At 46.2% G+C, this 20,562-nt stretch overlaps 1 protein-coding gene across 3 annotated transcripts in view; it reads right to left on the bottom strand.

The window, feature by feature from the left end:
• Positions 1-20,562, bottom strand: part of EFCC1 (EF-hand and coiled-coil domain containing 1) — a 120,714-nt gene that overhangs the window by 29,574 nt on the left and 70,578 nt on the right. For all 3 annotated transcript variants that reach the window (XM_059715846.1, XM_019495473.2, XM_014596826.3), the window contains exon 3: positions 4,042-4,187. In XM_059715846.1, the coding sequence (XP_059571829.1) occupies positions 4,042-4,187 (146 nt within the window). The remainder of the gene's footprint in view (positions 1-4,041; positions 4,188-20,562) is intronic.

The raw sequence follows: 20,562 nt of genomic DNA, 5'->3' as shown, positions 1-20,562 counted from the left end.
CAGATTTGGGGCTGACGTGGGGGAGAGAGGCGGGGTGGAGGAGGAGTGGGACCGGGCCCGTGGGAGGGAGGAGGCCTGCTCCTCCCTTCCCCCAGCTGCTGCCACGTTGGACTAGCTTCTCCCCCACCTCGGGTTCAGTCCTCCTTCCCCCACTCAGACCCAGTCCCACTCCTCCCCCACCCCCACCTGCCCTGCGTTAGCTCAGAGTCCATTCCTCCCATCCCCCCCGCCACTGCCCAGTCGGCCTGGGCCTGCAGCTCCCCCTGCCACAGTGGCCTGGCTTCTCCCCACCCTTGGGCCCGCTCCTCCCCTTCCCCCACTGCCGCCACCACAGGGGGAGCTGGCCTGACGCGGGGGGCAGGCAGCAGCAGAGGGAGGGGAGGAGTGGGCCTCATCCCCCGCATCAGGCCTTTTCCCACTCCTTCCCCATCCCCGCCCCTCACCCCTGAGTCAGTCCTTCTTCCATTCCCCTGCCACTGCCGGTTTCAGCCCGGGCCCACTGCTCCCCCTGCTACAGTGGCCTGGCTATTCCTCTCGCTGCCGCCGCATTGGGCCCTTCAGGTGGCAATGACAGAAGGGGGAAGGGCAGGCCGAGGTCAGAGCCAGTGGCCTCACCCCCCGCCCTCCGCAGCATCCTGACCCTACTCCCCCCATGCCGCCGTTACCTCCAAGGAGTAAGGGAGGGGTAAGGCCCCCATGCCGCCGTTACCTCCAAGGAGTAAGGGAGGGGTAAGGCCCCCATGCCGCCGTTACCTCCAAGGAGTAAGGGAGGAGTAAGGCCAGCTCTCTGAGAGCAGCCCCCCCCCCCCCCAACTCCATCGTCGCCACCTGCAAGGAGCAGGGTGGGGGGGTGGGTTGAGGCCAGCACTGCTGGACTTGCTCCCCCTGTTCTGTCCGCTCCACTGCCCCTGCCTCCAGGGAGTAGGTTCAGGGGGGCCAGGAGGATGTCCCCCCCCATGTTGAAACCTATTTTTATTTTTTAAATCTTTATCAGTATCTGCTACTTGGTTTTGACTGAAACATCTTTTCTAAATCAAAGTGTTTCTTATTAGACATGTCTACATGGTGCTGTATGGCAACACTGCTACAGCACTGTGCTTTTAGTACTTCCTTTTGGAAGTATGGGCAGTTACTGCGCTGTGCACACAGCACATGGTTAGACTTCACTGCTATGTTGGCATAGTAGTGTGCTATACTTGGGGAGTGCACTGCTACAGCGATGTAGCTGGCGATTGCATGTACACACATGTGGTCACTACATTGCTGTACCACACTGCAGGGTGATGTGTAGATGCACCCACTTTTTGTTATAATAAGCATGAGACTGAGCAGGACTGCCAATGACAACATGAAATAATGTAAACATAAAAAATGTTCCATGCAAAATTTTGAAATCCCAGCACACGTGAAATTCTGAAAATAAATTTTTCCAAAACTCTTTTTTTTGTGGATTCTGAAATTCCAATCCAGCTTGTGTTGACGGCTTTTTTCCAGAAAAGAAAAAGATGGAAGATGGGATGGAGTGTACCCTCAGCACGTTTGCAGATGACACCAAACTGGGGGTGGTAATAAATACACCAGAGGGCAGGGCTAGGATTCAGGGTCACCTCAACAAATTGGAGGATTGGACTAAAAGAAATTTCCTGAGGTTCAATAAGAACGAGTGCAAAGTCCTGCACTTAGGATGAAGCAATCCCTTGCATTGGTACAGGCTGGGGACTGACTGGCTAAGCAGCAGCTCTGCAGAAAAGGACCTGGGTATTATAGTGGACACTAAGCTGGATATGAGCCAACACTGTGCCCTTGTTTCAAAGAAGGCTAACGGCATACTGGTCTGCATTGGTACAAGTGTTGTCAGCAGATCAAGGGAGGTGATTACTCCTTTCTTTTCAGGACTGGTGAGGCCACATCTGGTGTACTGTGTTCAGTTTTGTGCCCGCCACTACAGGAAGGATACAGACATTTTGGAGAGAGCCAAGTGAGGGCAACAAACATGGTTGGGGCACATGACTTATGAGGAGAGGCTGAAGGAACTGGGCTTATTTAGTCTGGAGAAGAGAAGACTGAGAGGGGATTTAATAGCAGCCTTCAATTACCTGAAGGGAAGTTCCAAAGAGGATGGAGCTGGACTGTTCTCAGTGGTGGCAGATGACAGAACAAGGATCAGTAGACTGCAGTTGCAGCAAGAGAAGCTTAAGTTAGATGTTAGAGAAAACTCTCACTAGGCAGTTAATAAAACACTGGAACAAGTTACCCAGAGAGGCTGTGAAGTCTCCATCCTTGGAGGTTTTTAAGACCTGGCTAGACAAAGTCTTGGCTGGGGTGATACCGTTGGGGATGGTCCTGCCTTGAGCAGCGGGTTGGACAAGATGACCTCCTGAGGTCTCGTCCAACGCTAATTTTCTATGATTCTATGAAAGAACTAGATGGGGCTGCATTTGCAAACTTTAAGCACTTCTCTTTGGACTTCTGGAAAAGGTGTGATACAATGTGAGGTGCCAACTCCCCTTCTGAAAACAATAATCGGCATGCCGCTTCAGAAGTACTCAGTTCACTGTCCAGGAGTAGTGATACTCTATGTTTCTCCATTCAATTCAGCGTTACTATCACAAAGCTTTCTGAGTAGCCCTAGGCTGGCCAGTTTGGTTGTACAAAAAAAAAAATGCTGTGTTCAATTCAGATTACAAGTACAAAGATACTTTTAGAAAATAATGCAATTAAGTGCCAAAAATTCCTGTTATGCAGACACCTATGTGTCACTTAGACAAATAAAGGTGAAATAGGATTTAAACCTTCATCTTCATTAGATCATAGATGTGTCCATCTACACCAAAATTCACACTCTGGGTTTTCTATTTAGGCCATTATCAGTAACAGAGACCTTTGAATGCTAAAACAGTTTTCATAGATGGCTCTCATCATTACAGTATTTAAATGAGCCAAAAACATCATCATCCTTTCCAGAGTCTCTATAATTCTCCACTCCACTGGTATTCTGTATGGCTAATAATTAAACCGAGCCAACCTTGGGGGACTTGATAATTTTAAGAGACTTTCTAATTGTGCTACACGTAATCCTATGGAAATTGCAACGGAAAAGCATCCTTTTGGCAGTAGTTAGTGTTACGTGTACTAAGCCAGCAGTACATGATCTCTGGCCCACAGGCCAAATGCAGCTTGCAGATCTAGTCTCTGGCCCATGAACTGGGTAATTTGGTGGCAGGGGAGTGATGGCAATTAATAAGGCCACCCTCCCCTGCTGCCGAATTCCCAAATCTCAAATCCTGTTTCGTAGGTTAGGACTACATCATGTTCCCCCCCCCCATGAAGATGGACTGGGGCTGGTCCATGTCCCCTTCCCTCTCTGTGGCTGGACTGGGGCTGGGCCACAACCCCTTTCCGCCTCTACCCTCCCACCCTGCTGGATTGGGGTAGGGCAATATACCCTTCTCTTGTGGCTGGTTCAAGACCAAACCACACCCAGGCCCCATGGGTCCAGACTGGAGCTGGGGAGAGCTCCCTTCCCTCTGTAGGGCCAGGCTGGGGTCCCGCTGTGACCACCCCTGGTGCCAGTTTGGGAACCCTGGTTGGATCCGGCCTGCGGACAGATCAGGTACTGCTCATCTGGCCCAGAAGCCAAAAGTTTGAGCACCACTGTACTAAATCATTTGGAGCTTTCAGGATTACAGAAAAGGTAAGAATATGTCCAAGGAGTGGGACTTTCTGCTATATTAACTGTGAATAGCTTCTTTTGAATCGACTCTGACTTCATCCTAATAATCTGGGGAAAAAAGAGACTGTGGCCCAATGAATTCTGTTGAAAAAGTAAATCCTTAGTTATATGGGATATAGTAAGATTTTTGAGGGGGATAAGGGGAACTGAATTTTTGTTTAATGACAAGGTTTCAAGATTCATTATGATTATCTTATAAATTGTTCAAAATCCATAAAAAATTAAAGCATTTCTGCTGATAATCTGACAAAACACTGAGGAAATAAAACAGCTTGGAATTCTGCTCTAATTATATAAATTCTCAATACCGTTCTCTGAAATCCCTGCCCCTCCAGCAGGCGATCCTCGATCTTGATGCACAACAGATAAACAGAATTTTCTGTCTGGTAATGCTGCCCCCTCATTCTGCTCTTTGCTGCTTCTAGAAGGAAGCTGGAGCTTCATGACCTCTGACCTGGAGAAGAAAGGCAAAATAAAGTGGACTCAGAAAACCAGAATAGGCTGGAGGAATGTGCACAGAGGAGGCTTCTTCACCCTATTAACAATTCTGCTCAAATAAAACGGTTCAGGCATGCTTCTGAAGAACAGCAGCATCTGCCTTCAATGCCTATTAAATGGAACCCTCAAGGACAGTTTTAAATGGTCTTGGTAAGGATTAGAGGAAGGTGGATTTGAACTATCCTTAGATTTTGGTATTAATAATTAAACAAGCATTACTTATAGCTTTTAGTTAAAATTCAAGACATCTGTAAAATTTATGTGGAAACAGTCTCCTCTGGCCATAAAATATTCCTTTTCCACTGACAAGGATTTACTGTGGCTCATTTTCCAATATGAACCCCTAATTAGGGTGACAAATCTTGTATTCAGACACTTAAACTAATGTAGGCTAATAAAAGTCAGTTACATAGTTCTGCACTACAAAATTCAACCTATTATGCAGGATTGGTGTAAGGCCCTACAGGGAACTTAATCCCCTTAAAGCCAATATTAAAAGCTAAGTGGGGAGAACATTAAAAGTATCTATAGGTCTCAGCATAGGCCCATTGCACTGGGATAGAATAGGATGAAATGGGAATTCTAAAATGTGGGCAGTAATACCAGCATTCTTGTGCACTTCACAGGTTCAGATCATTTATAAATATTGACTTATTGGTCCTCCTAATATCTCTAAAAGGTATTTACACTCATTTTGCAGATGGGGAAAATGAAGCAGAAAGATTAATTGCACTGTCTGAGTAAACACAGCAAATCTATCAGAGCCAGGATTAGAATTTAGTACACCTGATTCCTAATTTTGTGCTCAGCATTTATTTATAACACAAGAAGATACCTTACAGTTTGGTTTTTCAGGTAATAAAGATCAGGTGATGTTATCTGAGATGTCAAAAGAACAGAACACTTGAACAGAATGATAAATTTAAAGATCAATGAGTCATAGTTTAGAAAGGACCTAATAAAGTAGCTGAACTGCGAACAATCTACTTTGGGATAAAATATTTTCCTGGAGGATGAAAGGAGAGCAGACATTGCTTTATCTATCTTTAAAGGCACTAAGGTGGATGTTACATAAAGTAAAATGTTTAAAAGGGAGCTTCAAAAAGTACCTGCAAAACACCTAGATGATTAAACGTAACAGTGTCTGACCAACATAGCTTTCACAAAAGAAAATCATGCTCCACTAATCTGTTTAATACTTTGAACAGGTCAAAAAGCAAAAGATAAAGGAAAACTAATTGTTATAATTTGCTTAGATATTCAGAACCCTTTGATAAAGTGAAGTGCTGTCACAGAGTAGACATTAGCTAAAGATTAAGGCACTTCAGACAAAACTAGGCAAGTATGCAGATTCAGATTAAATTCCCTGTTGACAAATTTAAGATAAATACACCCTAGAGGGAATATCTGAAGTGTCCATATATACTACTCAGTTCCAAATTTCCACCAAGAAAAGAGACTAGTTGGGGGAGAATAACAAAATGAAAACTACTCAATATGCAGAAGTGATCTCAAAAAGCAAACAAAATGTGATGATATGTAAAAAACAGCGTCCAAATACTGAAAGTATTATACAGTCTAGTATAAGCTGTGGTACACTTCCCATTCGAACAGTATGCTTAGTCTCCCCTCCCCCTCACATATCAAATATGATCGACCAGTATTAGCAATGGTCTGAGCAGAAGCAACTAACAAGAGTGGATATATAGAATAGTCAGTAAATGAGGGCCATAAAAGAGGGATGCAGAATAATGAATAGCATAGGAAAGAAATTTGAGCACACCTCCTATCAATTTTAAAAAAACGAAATGAAAAGTACATTAAACAAAAACCAACAAAATGTAACATTGCTATTGTTTTAAGGTTTTTTTCCTAACATGGTGTACAATTAACACCATGGAGGGGACCAGCGGGGAATGGGAGAGACCCTGTTCACCAGTGCACCTCCCGGAGTAACAAGGAATAACGGCCATAAGTTGTTTGACAGTAGGTTCAGGCTGGACATTAGAAGACACTATTTCACAGTCATGGCAGCTAGGATGGGAACCAACTTCCAAGGGAAGTGGTGCTGGCTCCTACCTTGGGAGTCTTTATGAGGAGGCTTGACAGTTACCTAGCTGAGGTCATATGAGCCCAGTATTCTCTCCTGCCCAGGGCAGGGTGTCAAACTTGATGATCTACTTAGGTCCCTTCCAATCCTACATCTATGAATCTAACCTGTGGAACTCATTGCCATGAGCCATTATTGAGACCAAGAGCAAAGTACAATTTAAAAAATGAATGAGATTTATTGCATAATGAAACACCCACAACTATACTAGTTAGTTTAAAGATGATCATGTAAAAACTAGTGTAAGTAGGTTCTGTGTTCCAGGAATTACATTTCCTCTCACCCAAATTGGGTTTGGACAGCTTTTTTGCTATAGTTTTTAAAAATCTTACAATATCACTATTTTTCACCAGGATCCTTTGTAACTTAAACCATTAAGAAATGATACACAGTTCACCAAGTTTTTTTTTAACTATGTATGAAAGCAAATCAAATCCCAGTTTTGCTTAATAAATATCTCTCCAAATTACTTTGGAGATTAGTTTTTGTTCCATAGAGATTTGGAATATTCCTTATACTTAAAATACTCTTACTTATTTTCTTTTCATCGATATTTAAAACATTAAGAAAATTGATCTTACTGAAAAAAAAGTTATGTAACATGATCTTTTTGTACAAGCCTCCCAAACACTTGCCATACTTAAATGCAACCACTCCAAATGTTAACCCCCCCCCCCGCTACATAGTAATACAAAGGCTGATGCCAAGTAAAAAAAGATAAGTATCATGGAGAGCTTTTGTTTAATCTAACACAGCTGCTGTCAGTTCCTAAGGAACTATACCAGTGCTGGCTCCATGGGCGTGCACCAGACAACCAGATTAAATAATGGCCTTCCTATTCAATTTTGGAGAGATTTGAAAGGGAAATTAGTTAAACCATGCTTGGGGATAACTTTCATACTTCCAAGAGTATCATTGGCTGTATAAAAAGTGATATTTTATTTATGATTTATAGTATTCCTTAGCCTAGCAACAATTAGCTTCCCTCTGAAAGTGAAGGGGCATGGTATCTTCAGCCTGGGGTCTGCCTGCTCATTTAGTTGAGACTTTTTTTAAACAAATCACAGTAAAAGTTGCCTTACTTAAAAGAAATACTATCAGGTAAGATAGGATATGTGAAATACCAGTTTGTGATACGGTTTTCATAGAAAGCATCAACAAGTTTCATATTCATTTTCAAATGGTTTTCATAACATTTAAATGAACAGACAACACCAAAGACATTGCTCAGAGATTTCTATTTGTTTGTCTCCACACACACTCAAAAATAAACACATTCTCCATATCACTGAAACACAACCAGGATTAGAAATCAGAAAGGCTACTCCCTAACCCAGTGATGCCTAACCTTTCCCACTCATGGGCCAGATGAATGGTGCCAGGTCCATCTGCAGGCCAGATTGGCTGTGGGCCCAATCTAGTGCGCAGTGCTAGCCCAGCCAGGGCCAATGCAGCCATGTGGGGTTGTAACCTAATGGCCTACTTGAGGCCAATGCAGGAATGGCCTACTTGGGGCCAATGCAGCTGCACAGGAACAGTCCAGCCTGGCCATCCCACATGGCTGCACTGTGTCCCTATCCCAACTGCACCCTGCATAGCTGTATCAGGCCCTGGTCAGGCTGCTTCTTTGAGGCTATATTGAGCTGCAGCCCCTTGTGGCTGTACCAGGTCCTGGCCAGGCCACTTCTATGTGACTGCATCAGGCTCTGGCTCAATCCAGCCAGGCAGGAACAGGGCCTGGTTCCCCCTCCCCCCACACAGGGCAAGCAGGGGCCTGATGCAGCTGTAGGGGGTCTGGCATTCTGGGAGAAAGGGATCAGTGGCAGTGTTAACTGTCACTGCTCCCCCAGCCCACAGTTTCCAGATACATGGGGAGACATGTGGACAGGACTCAGCAGGCCAGATCTAGCTAGTGGGCTTGGGGGTGTAGCAACCCTGCTCTAACAGAGGAATCAGTAATATCTGTAATTAAACCCAGTGTTATCCTGACTACTATAAGGAGACATGTTCTTGCAAAACGCCTAGATTTTCAGTAGTGACTAGTGACATTACGTGCTTCAGTTTTTGGGTGTCCAATCAGAGACCTTAAAGCAGCATAGATTTTAGGAAAGCTGAGCAGCAAGCCTCTGAAATCACATCTGCAATCAGAAGGGTGTGCAGATTGATTAGTCACTTTTGAAATTTGTCTTTAGTGACAGTTGAGAGCCGTAGTGTGTTGAATAATCACTTTGAAGGGTAGGCCGGGTGATATTCTGGATTCTGGATCCTCAGGGTGCCAGTAGCCCTGGGAACCCCCCCCAGGCAGGTCTGCTGACTGAGGTGTCCCTTGGAGAGGCGTGTCCTTGCTGCCCAAGAATTTACTTTAAGTCCAGTAAACAAATGGGTATATTTCTTATATACAACTATATACAGAAATGATTAAATCAAGAGAAGAAAAATACATATCTATATCTATAGTTAATAATAAAACAAACAATTTGACTAGAATGTACAATTGAAACAACAGATGAATAATTCCACCACACTGGGCGGTCCCACTTGTATCAAACAACCTCAATGATTACATTTATCTGGTTATAACACTTTAAAACAGTTCCCCCCCCCCCCCCCAAATAGCCCATGCTGATTTCCCTTTGGTCACACTCCTCTTTCCATAACAATAAATGGCAATACAGCTTTAACTATGATCCACCACTAGGTGGCAGAGGTGAGGGTTCTGCTGCTCCAGGGAAGGTGGACTCTTCACTCTTTCTTGGTAACTCAGCAAAAAACCAAGTCTCTGATCAGCCACTGCAGGTAATAGGCTTCTTTTCTTTAGTTTCCTTCTGAAACATACACCTCCTGCAAACACTAGGGGCTAAGTGTTCCCTCACACACGCATGCAGAATTGGGGTTCTCACAGCCCACTCCCTCTCTGGGCTCTCTCCCCCAGCACCTCCACATGCAGACAGGGGATTTCCTCTGCAGGTTTCTGTCCCTGCAGTATAAGCCTGTCCAGCCCAAACAGAAGACTTTCCTCTACAGGTTCTTGACTAGGGAGCTTCTCCCAGCTAGCTTACCAACCCCTCCCCACTCTTTCTCTGGGTACCTGTGTCCTGGGTTGCACAGCTCCAACCCTGGCGGTGGGAGGAAAGAGCTTCTCCCGGGATGACTCAGGCTCTCCTCTATCCTGAAGTCTGTTCACCAGCGAGCCTCAGCTCCATTCCCTCTGGCTTGGGGGAAGGAGGGGCTGAATCCCTGCCCTTCTCTCCAGCTGCTTTTCCCTCCCTCAGCTTTTATGGCTCCATAGTAGCCAATCAGAGCCTGGGGTCTGTAATGGGGGAGTTCTGGTTACAGTTCAAATCCTCCAGTAAAAAGTATGCATTGTGCACAGCACACCCTCCATTTGGAAAAGCTATTGTACCCTCTGCAAACTTTTTGCCACCTTTCTTGCAAAGTTCTTAGGCACAGCTCACCCTCTCAGCTTGCAGTCAGGCAAGCCTTTGCAGCTGTTACAGAAACATGCTGTTATTTTTGTTTGTAGCAGTACTGTTATTAGGTTGTTTATTTTTTAGAGATGGCACCTCCTCCAAAACCTTCATTTTACGCAACACTCCTCTAAACACTTCCTACTGAAACATCAGTGGTAGTCAGCACTACTTATGAGCAGGGTTATTTGTTTTCTTTGATAAAAAAAAAATCACACATTCTCTGAGGAAAAATTGCAAATTCTCTGACAAAACCCCCAAAATCCGTTATTAAAATTAAAAGCCCCCTACAGCACCCCCCAGCCCTGCTGGTGACCCTCACTGCCCCAAAGCCTCCCCCAGCCCTGCTGGTGCCCCTCACTGCCCCCACAACAGTGCCCCGTGTCTCTTGACCCCCACCCACAGCCCCTGCCCCCCAACCATGCCAGAGAGGGCCCCCAGCTCCCAGGGCCATGGGGCCAGGGACTCAAGTCTGGAGCTCCCTGCCCCCCACAGCAAGCAGCTGTACCAGAAGCAGCATGGAGCCGGCTGTGCATTTCCCACCCTGTTTGCAAACAGCTTTTGCAGGCAGGAGCTCAACCAGCCTGCAGAGCTGTTTGCAAAAGCTGGGAATCCATGGGTTTCTCTGGTAAAAGGAGAAATCCACATTCTCTCTGATAAAAAGGGGAAATCTGTGGTTTTCTCTGTTTTTCCGTGGGAAACAGAAAACCTGCATCCCTTATGAGCCTGTTTGCAAGACAGGGTCCTTAGTTTGGAAAGGCTGCAAAATTTGGGGTGTGCTGGGTTTCAGATTCCTGGGTTTTAAAAGGGCTGCTGATATACCTCTGTACTCATGGGACAGAATCCTCTTTCACTTTACACACACACACTGGCACCAATGTACTGTCTGTGATCCTATTTCACTGGTAGCGTGGGCATGCAAGCATCCACATGGCTACTGAGGATGCACAATAGACTATGTTCTAGCTGTGCTGTTGCTGCATACACATGTACCTGTGCAAGCATAAGCTTCAAAATGTTTTCAAAAGTTTCAAAATTGTTGCCAGGCAAAAACCATTGAATCGTAGGTATTAGACACTGGAAGAGAGGGGGAAGGTCTTTCACATTTTAGCCTAATGGTTAAGGTAACCACCGCCAAGGCAGCAGGAGACCCATGTTTCAGGACCCACTCACCCAAAAGTGGCTTGAATGTGTCTCTCTGACATCCAACCACAGCAAGATAGATGTTAATCAGACTTCCTCTTGAAGATGGCCCTCTAGGTGGTCAAGAGAGGAAAGGTCAGGAGGTAGAATGAAAGCAGGAGGGTGTGTGGCTCTGTGAGATGGCTGCTGCTACCTTGGAAAGAAATGTGTTCTGGACTCTAGCCTTGAGTCTTGCTCCCAATAGAGCAGAAACATCTTTTTCCTTCTCCATTTTGATCACTGATTTTAGCCAATGACTATAAAATTCAAGTGCCCTCCATTTTGGAGTGTGATGCAGCTAAAAGGTCAAGTTCTGTATTAATTTCTCCATCACGTTTTGACTCCAAAGTACGAGAAAGGCAAGCAAGAAGGGGTGTTCCCCATGCTTCTTAATTTACATAGATGGAATACACAGCAGCTGCCCCAATTTCAACATTTCACTTTGACACAGTACAGATTAGCTAGGGGCACACACATGACAAAGCTCATCAGTAGCACCATAACCAGGGATCCGGGTTTTCTGTTTTCCATGGAAAACCAGAGAAAAACATGGATTTCCTCTTTTACCGAAGGCAAACACAGGATTTCTCATTTTAACAGAGAAACCAGTGAATTTTGCAGTTTTGCAATAAGCTCTCTGCAGGCTGGGTGTGGGGTTGACTCCCTGCCACTGCATGCAGTCCCAGAGGGCAGGGGAGACTCATGCCCCCAGACCTGTGCGCGGGGTCCATGTGGACTGCCTGCTGTGGACTCGGGCTCCCACCCAGCTGCCCTCTCCCAGGGCCTCTGCAACCTAGCAGGTTTGACCTGGCCCTGCAGAGAACAGTGAGACTGCACAGGAAAGCTACTTGCTCCTGCAAGCTCCCTATTGCCCTGGCAACAAGTCCCCTATGCATGTGGTAGCAGCAGGGGTGGAAGCACAGGGTTGTGCCCGTCCCTGCTGCCATGCAGGCATGGGGCTCATGGCAACGAGATCCCCGCATGGCCCCAGTGTTCCCTGCAGCACCGGTTCGCACCTGCTGAGCTGCGGAGGCCCTGGGGGAGGACAGTAGGGCAGGAGTCTGAGCCCACAGTGGGAAGCCTGTACACAGATCTGGGGGGCACAGGTCCCTGCTACACCTCCCGGGAGTACACACAGCGGTGAGGAGCTGTGCACCCCCCCCCGCCCAAGCCTGCAGCAGGCAGCAGGGGAGAGCCAGGCTCCACACTCTGCTGCAGCAGCCACCACCCTCCTGCCAGGGGCAGGGGGTTACAGACCTGGGTGTCTGGCCCCATAGCCCTGGCAGCTGGAGGCCCCCTCTGCCAGGACTGGGGAGGGAGCAGGAGGCTGTGGGTGGAGAGCAAGGGAGCACCAGCAGGGCTGAGGGGGCTGTGGGGGGAGTGTGGGCACAAGCAGGGCCAGGGGGCTGTGGGGTGGGAGTGACAGGCACCAGCAGAACTGTGGGGACTGTGGGAGGGGAGTCACAGATTTGGGGGGTTTTATTAGAGAATTTGCAATTTTTTTTTTTTTATCAGGAAAAATCAGGATCCCTGATCATAATGAATACTGCCTCCAAGGAAGTGTGCTATAATGAACCTCTTTAAAGATTTTTAATCAGCAATATTTCATACAAAAATCCACCCACTAACTGGAGCTGCGGAAGTGACCAACTTACAGCAAGTAACAAGAAGCAGCCTAATCACTGCTGCCATGGTAAATTCTCACAGGAGGAATTTTTAGTCCTCTTTAAATGCAGGTTCAATTTTTCTTCATTAGTATTCATAAAACATCTAATGGGTCTTCATAAATAAGGGAAAGAGTGAATAAACAGCACATTTGCGTAGGGCAAAGATCATAGGGGGAAGTGGCTCTGAAGATGCCTGGGAAGAGTTTGTGTACCATGTAGCATAGTAAGGTTTCCATAGTAACAGTCAAAGGGTCTACATTCATTTTAAGGCCTTTGTAGTGAGGATAATGGGTAGCTCAAGAGAGGGAAAATCTAGGAGCAGAGAGCTTACAAAGTGCTGGACTTCAATTAATGTCCATGACTAATTGGCTTTTAATTAATGCTTCTGACATTGTTATTTCACATTTCTAATTGCAGCACAAAGCACCTGTTCTGCCATGGAACAAACTAAACTTAATTTTTTCCCCATCTAATCAAAGTGTTGCTCTAGGAAAATATTAGGCATTATACTCATATTAACTACTCCAGTTCAGATTCTTAAAACAAATCGCCTAAAAGAACTCATGTTTATAATATGTCTGTACTTTTTATGTATGTATGTATGTGTAAAAGAACTATATATATTTATTTCAGGGATGGGCAAAAGATAGGATGTTTCACAAAGTTAAAATTAGATGTGGTTTGCCCATTTCATACAAACCCTCCAAGTTCAGAGAATTTCAAATAATGGTTTAGTCTTTGCCTGTCTCTAGTTGGAAACTACAAGTTTTAAAAGATTCAATTATCATCAAATTATGTTTAAGGATTCTTTACAAATATCAATCCTTTTAAATAACACAATTTAATGGCACGTTGTGTGGTCTGTTTTGATTCTCTTTTCGTCCTCTCATGAACTTCAAAGCCCCATGAAGTTGTGTACCTCTCTTCAGAAGAAACAGTATGAATGTACTTCCCATAGCCCGTCACACTTGTTCAATGACGGTCCAAGGGAGCTCTAGCTGATGCCCTCCCTTCCCCCAGTGTGTCCCCATGCTCATAAAAATCCTAGCCGCACACTCCTCCCACCCTTAAAATCCAGAAATTACCACATATTTTCTTGAAATTCCTTTTCACATTCCTCCTCAAAAAATAAAATCGGAGTTTTTTATGCTAAGGCTTAGTTTGTGTTAGAGCCAAGTTTTATATAATTGAAAGTGGTTTTTATAGCTTTGTCTTATGCTGCCACCCTTAGCTGTAGCAGATGTAATGATAGTGACTAAAGGACCTAGAGTTATAATCAAAAGAATAAAATCACAGGAAGAGGGGAACAGTTGCATGGTTCAATAAGGGCCACAGTGCTGGAGTGTTTTCTATAATCTTCTGTTTGCTTTAATTGTATTGCTAGAAGCTCTAGCTCATGAGGAGAATGACTTTCCTGAACGCAGCTTCTTTTCTGTTGAGTCATCCCACCTGTCTGCATGTGCTGTCAGAACGGACAAATACATTCTCTGCTGTTGCCACACAGTTAATGATGTTTTTCCATCACATAGGTGCCTTCTTCACATGAAGAGTTCAAAGCATCTTCATATGATCAAAATGCTAACCTTTGTACAGATGACAGCCTTCCTGTTTCATGTCCCTGCATGACAAGGTATTTAGCAGAATTCACAGATTTCATTGGAATCTGACGGGCCACACCATGAGCGTTTCTGCTGTGGCCTCAAACTTATTACCTCTGGTCATACTATGCACCTTAGCAGCTGAGCTATCCCACCCCCCACAGATGAGGTAAAAGAAACACAGAGAGAGATGTGACTTGCTCAGGTCACATAGCAAGTTATGGCTAGAACTCGGGCCCAATTCAAAGTTTCCTGTTTTAACCAGTAGACAAAATAGGTCCCTAGACACTCTCAGGAAAATGGCAATAGCTGATCTGGCAGAATTCACCCTTCACCTGCATCTGTGAGGAGGAGAGAGAAAGGCACTTCTGACTGCAACCAACTACAGTTTTGCAGTGCAGACTATACCATTCCAGTCTTCCTCTAGCAAGAAATCTACAGGGACAAGAAAAAGACTGGTTAGAGAGGAAAGGGTAAAAGTTGTCAGGTTTGGAAGAAGATGTAGCAGTGCCTGTTACAGCAAGAATACACTCCTCTTGAAATGTGAAATGCAGACATTGAAAAACATTACTAAGGTAGCAGAACCAGGTGCTCAAAACATGTGAAATGTTAGAAGTAAAGTTTCCTGTGCAAGTGGCCCTTTGGATCATGAAATAGTCTTTAATTATACAATCACGAGCAATTTTTCTAAATGCACCCCACCCAATGCACTGCACTGGATAGATTTGCTCTGGGCATGAATCAGGACTGTTACAAAGGCTACTGCTGGTAGGCTCCCTGCCTCATCTACTGCAGAAGTGAGAAGAAGATAATGAACAAGGCAAGGGATTGTAGGAAAGAACGAATTGTATCACAGTTAGGGCAGTTGAGTGTTGCCATGGAAAACCGGATTTTACCTCTGCTTCTGTCACACAATTCCATTGTGATGCTGTAGAAGGTACTTAAAACAAACTCTTTACACGTGGCCATTAATTCTATGCTCCTCATTTATGGGTGTCCAGTCTAAGGCTCTCTGGAGTCTAGGAAGTCTGAGTTCAATGGGAACTGTGCTTTCAACATATGAAACGTTATCTAATTCTAAGCGCTCCGAAAAAACAGGTTCCACATGTCCCAAATTGGGTATATGAAATTAGCAGAAGTTTAAAATGCTACTCCCTCTACGGCTATAAAATTGCCACTGTAGTGAATATCAAAGAAAAAACCCACGAGAAAATTAACAACTTTGCTTTCAGAGCAGGGTTTTAAAAGTGGGCAGTGGGGGCCAGGGACAACTTTTAACCAATATACGAAATACTGAATAGCAAGCAGCTCACTTAAATGAGTCCTGTCCATTCTCTGTATTGAATGAAGCAGGGGGTTCATTAATTCTATGTGACCTTATATGGCCTTAAAATATGTGACCTTATAATTTAAGTCTATCAATATGCAAACATCAGAGCAGGGGCTTGAATTAAGGTTGTAGGGGCATTCTTCAATCTGGACATTTCCTCAGCTAGAAAGTGCTTGATGTTGCAACCTTACTGTTCCTTTCTAATCTAAACCAGCAGGTCAAGGCATTTAAAGGAGCCTACCCCTGCCCCAGCCCTGGAATGAGCTGTGGGCAAGGCAAGGACCCCTAAAAGGACACTTGCCTGCCTGTATAAAAATGCCAGAAGCTTGGAGAATAAACAGGAGGAACTTGTCCTCCTGCTAAACACACATAATTATGACATCACATGGATAACAGAGACCTGGTGGGACTCTACCCATGACTGGACCACAGGTATACACGGCTACACCCTGTACAGGAGAGATCGAGTGGACAAAAGGGGCAGGGGTGTAGCTCTCTATGTCAAGGAAAGCTACACATCCCTGCAAGCCAACATTGGTGCCCAGGGTGGATGATTCATAGATTGTAGAGTCGGAAGGGACCACAATGGATCATCGTGTCTGACCCCCTGCCCCTGGCAGGAAAGAGGACTGAGGTCAGATAACTCCAGCCAGGTGACTATCTAACCTCCTCTTGAAGACCTCCAAGCTAGGTGATAGCACCACCTCTCTTGGAAGCCCATTCCAGATCCTGGCCACCCTTACTGTGAAAAATGTCTTCCTAATATCTAACCTAAATCCACTCTCAACTAGTTTACACCCATTATTCCTAGTCACTCCCTGGGGCGCCTTAGTAAACGGTGCTTCCCCTATTCCCCATTGACCTCCCCGAATAAATTTATAGGCAGCTACAAGATTTCCCTCAGCTGTCTCTTGTGAAGGCTGAAGAGATTCAGCTCTCTCAACCTCCCCCTGTAGGGTCTATCATGAAGGCCACTAATCATGCGAGTGGCCCTCCTCTGGACCCTCTCCAGATTCCCTGCATTCCTCTTGAAGTGCGGCACCCAAAACTGGACACAGTACTCCAAATGCAGCCTGACCAGTGCTGCATAGAGGGGGAGCATCACCTCCTTTGTTCTATTAGTCATGCTCCTGCTAATGCACGACAAAGTCCGATTGGCCTTGTTGATGGCCTCGTTACACTGCCGGCTCATGTTCATCTTGGAGTCAATTATGACTCCAAGATCCCTCTCTGCCTCCAAGCTGCTGAGAAGGACACTCCCCAACCTATAGGTGTGCTGGGGATTCCTCCTTCCCAGGTGGAGTACCTTACATTTTTCTTTATTAAATTGCATCCTATTTCTCTCTGCCCATTGATCCAACCTGTCCAGGTTGGCCTGAATCTGCTCCCTGCCCTCCGGTGTACTAACTTTGCCCCACAACTTGGTATCATCAGCAAACTTGGAGAGGGTGTTCTCCACTTCTTCGTCCAAATCACTGATGAAGATATTGACTAATATCGGTCCAAGGACCGAACCCTGCGGGACCCCACTACCCACCTCCCTCTGGGCCGAGAAAGAACCATCCACCACCACTCTCTGGGTACAGTCCCTAAGTCAGTTGGCCACCCACCTGACTGTGTAAGCATCCACTCCACAGTCTGCTAGCTTCCCAATGAGGATAGGGTGCAAAACTGTGTCGAAGGCCTTCCTGAAGTCCAGGAAGATGACATTGGGCTCGGCTCCCTCATCCAGGCGGTGTGTGACCTGGTCATAGAAGGCTACAAGGTTTGTCAGGCGGATCTACCTGTGACAAACCCATGCTGGTTTCCCCTCAGCATTCTTTCCCCTGCTGGGCCTTCACAAATGTGTTCTTTGATTATTTTCTCTAGCATTTTCTCAGGAATAGAGGTAAGACTGACTGGTCTAAAGTTACCCGGCTCATCCCTTCTCCCTTTCTTGAAAATGAGCACCACATTGGCCCTTCTCCAGTCCTCAGGGACCTGGCCGGAGCACCACGAGCGCTTGAACAGCTGTGACAGCGGCTCAGCTATGACACTGGCCAATTCTTTCAGCAGCCATGGATGGAGGTCATCCGGGCCTGCTGACCTGTACCCATCCAGCTCCTCCAGGAGCTCCTTAACTATTTCAGAATTAACCGTAGGCGGACTGGTGCCATGTGGATATCCATCAATGATCGAGGTGGGGGAATGATTGGAGACCCTCTGGGTTAAAATCCATGGGGAACACAGCACAGGGGACACAATCGTGGGAGTCTATTACAGACCTCCTACCCGGGATCAAGAGCTTGACCAGGAATTCACCAGGGAATTGACTGAAACTGTGCATTCCCAGTGCATTGTTGTCATGGGAGACTTCAAATACCTTGACATCTCATGGGAAGAGTGTTCGGCCAAATCTGAGCGGTCGCAAAGCTTTCTCCCATGTGTGGATGAGCTCTACCTGATGCAAGAAGTTGACGGGCCGACGAGAGGCAAAGCGCTGCTTGACCTGGTACTGGCTACAGGGGACCACCTAATCAGCAACCTAATGATCGAAGGGAAGCTGGGTGACAGTGACCATAAGCTGATCACCTTCACTATCCGCCGTAAAGCTGGCAGGTCAGTCAGCAATACAGAAGTCCTTGACTTCAGGAAAGCTGACTTTGACAAGCTCCGGAGGCTTGTCAGTGAGGCTCTAAGGGACCACGACCCAAAGGGGAAAGGGAGTTCAGGAAGAGTGGTTGCTCCTCAAGGGAGCGATCCTGGATGCACAAGCCAAGTCTATTCCGTCTCGGAGGAAAAGCAGCAAAAGGGCACAGCAGCCCCTTTGGCTCTGCAGGGAACTAGCGGACCTCCTATGTCTCAAAAGAAAGACCTACAAAGGATGGCGTACTGGATCCACCTCCAAGGAGGAATATTCCGCGCAGGTCCAGACCTGCAAGGAGCGAACCAGGAAAGCCAAGGCTGCGACGAAACTCCAACTAGCTACAAGTATCAAAGACAATAAAAAGTCCTTTTTTAGATATGTGGGGGGCCGGAAGAAAAGCAAGGCCAACATCGGACCCCTGCTAAACCAGATGGGACAACTGATGACCGACACCCAGGAAAAAGCCAACTTGCTAAATGGATACTTTGCGCTGGTTTTTCACCAGTCCCAAGGGGCGCCCCTGCCCATTACAGGATAGGAATGCCTGGGTGAGGGTGATTCCTTACCCTCCATCAATGATGACCTTGTGAAGGAACACCTTGAGAGGCTGGACACCTTCAAGTCAGCTGGCTCTGACAATTTATCCTCCAAGGTACTCAAGGAACTGGCTAGCATCATAGCTCAGCCACTGGTATAGATCTTTGAGAACTCCTGGCGCTCTGGTGAAGTGCCCGAAGACTGGAAGAAGGACAGTGTGGTGCCTATCTTCAAGAAAGGGAGGAAAATGGATCTGGCAAACTACAGGCCCATCAGCCTGACCTCTATTCCAGGGAAGGTCTTAGAAAAGATTATCAAAGAAGTCATTCTTAACAGACTGGCTGATGGCAGCATCCTGAGGGATAGCCAGCACAGGTTTGTTACTGGTAGGTCTTGCTTGACCAGTCTTATTTCCTTTTATGACCAGGTGACCTATCACCTGGACAAGGGAGAAGAGATTGATGTTGTATATCTTGACTTTAAAAAAGCCTTTGATTTGGTATCTCATGATCACCTCTTAGCAAAACTGGCCAACTGTGACAGCACAATCTGCTGGCTGGGGAATTGGCTCCACGGTCAGACACAGAAGGCGGTGGTTGACAGAAGTCAATCGTCATGGTGAGCTGTGACCAGTGGGGTCCCTCAAGGCTCTGTCCTTGGGCCAACACTATTCAACATCTTCATTAATAATGTGGACGTTGGTGTCAGAAGCGGACTGGCCAAGTTCATCAACAACACCAAACTCTGGGGTAAAGCGTCCACACCCGAGGACAGGAGGGCGCTCCATGCTGAACTTGACAGGCTCAGGAAATGGGTGGACGAGAAGCTGATGGTGTTTAACACCAAAAAATGCAGGGTTCTCCACTTTGGGAAGAAAAACCCGCAGCATGCTTATAGGCTGGCAGTGCTACGCTGGCTAGCACTACGGACAAAAAAGACTTGGGGGTTATGATTGACCACAAGATGAACATAAGCCTTCAATGTGATGCTGCGGCTAGTAAAGCAAGCAAAATGCTGACTTGCATCCCTAGATGCTTCTCAAGCAAATCCCAGGACGTCATTCTCCCGTTGTACTCGGCCTTGGTGAGGCTGCAGCTGGAGTACTTTGTCCAGTTTTGGGCTCCACAATTCAAAAAGGATGTGGAGAAGCTTGAGGGAGTCCAGAGGAGAGCCATGCACATGATCAGAGATCAGGAAGACCTTATGACAACAGGCTGAGAGCTCTGGGACTCTTCAGCCTGGAAAAGCACAGGCTCAGGGGTGATCTGCTGGCCACCTATAAGTTTATCGGGGGTGCTTACCAGGATCTGGGGGAATGTCTCTTCACCAGAGCGCCCCAGGGGATGACAAGGTCAAAAGGTCACAAACTCCTTCAGGACCGTTTCAGGCTGGACATAAGGAAGAATTTCTTTACAGTCCGAGCCCCCAAGGTCTGGAATAGACTGCCGCCGGAGGTGGTTCAAGCACCTACTTTGAACACCTTCAAGAGAAATTTGGATGTTTAGGTTGCTGGGATCCTATGACCCCTGCTGACTTTCTGCCCCTGGGGCAGGGGGTTAGACTCAATTATCTTCCGAGGTCCCTGCTAACCCTAATGTCTATGAAATCTATAAAGTTATACACCTATCAACACACATATTGTATGAGGAACACAGTGAGAGAACATGTCCACTGGACATTGGTGCTGATGAAGGGTACTGTACCAGACAGAGTACTAGTAAAGTTCTTTGTCTGTTGCACAGGTGCAGCATTAAAAATAATAGTTCAGTTTCCGTAACTCTTCATTCCTTGACCTGCTTGTTTAGATGGTGTGG

The sequence above is a fragment of the Alligator mississippiensis genome, chromosome 12, assembly GCF_030867095.1.
Source record: "Alligator mississippiensis isolate rAllMis1 chromosome 12, rAllMis1, whole genome shotgun sequence".
Lineage (NCBI taxonomy): Eukaryota > Metazoa > Chordata > Crocodylia > Alligatoridae > Alligator > Alligator mississippiensis.
Note: the sequence above shows the minus strand (reverse complement) of the source record. Positions and strands in the feature narration are given on the sequence as shown.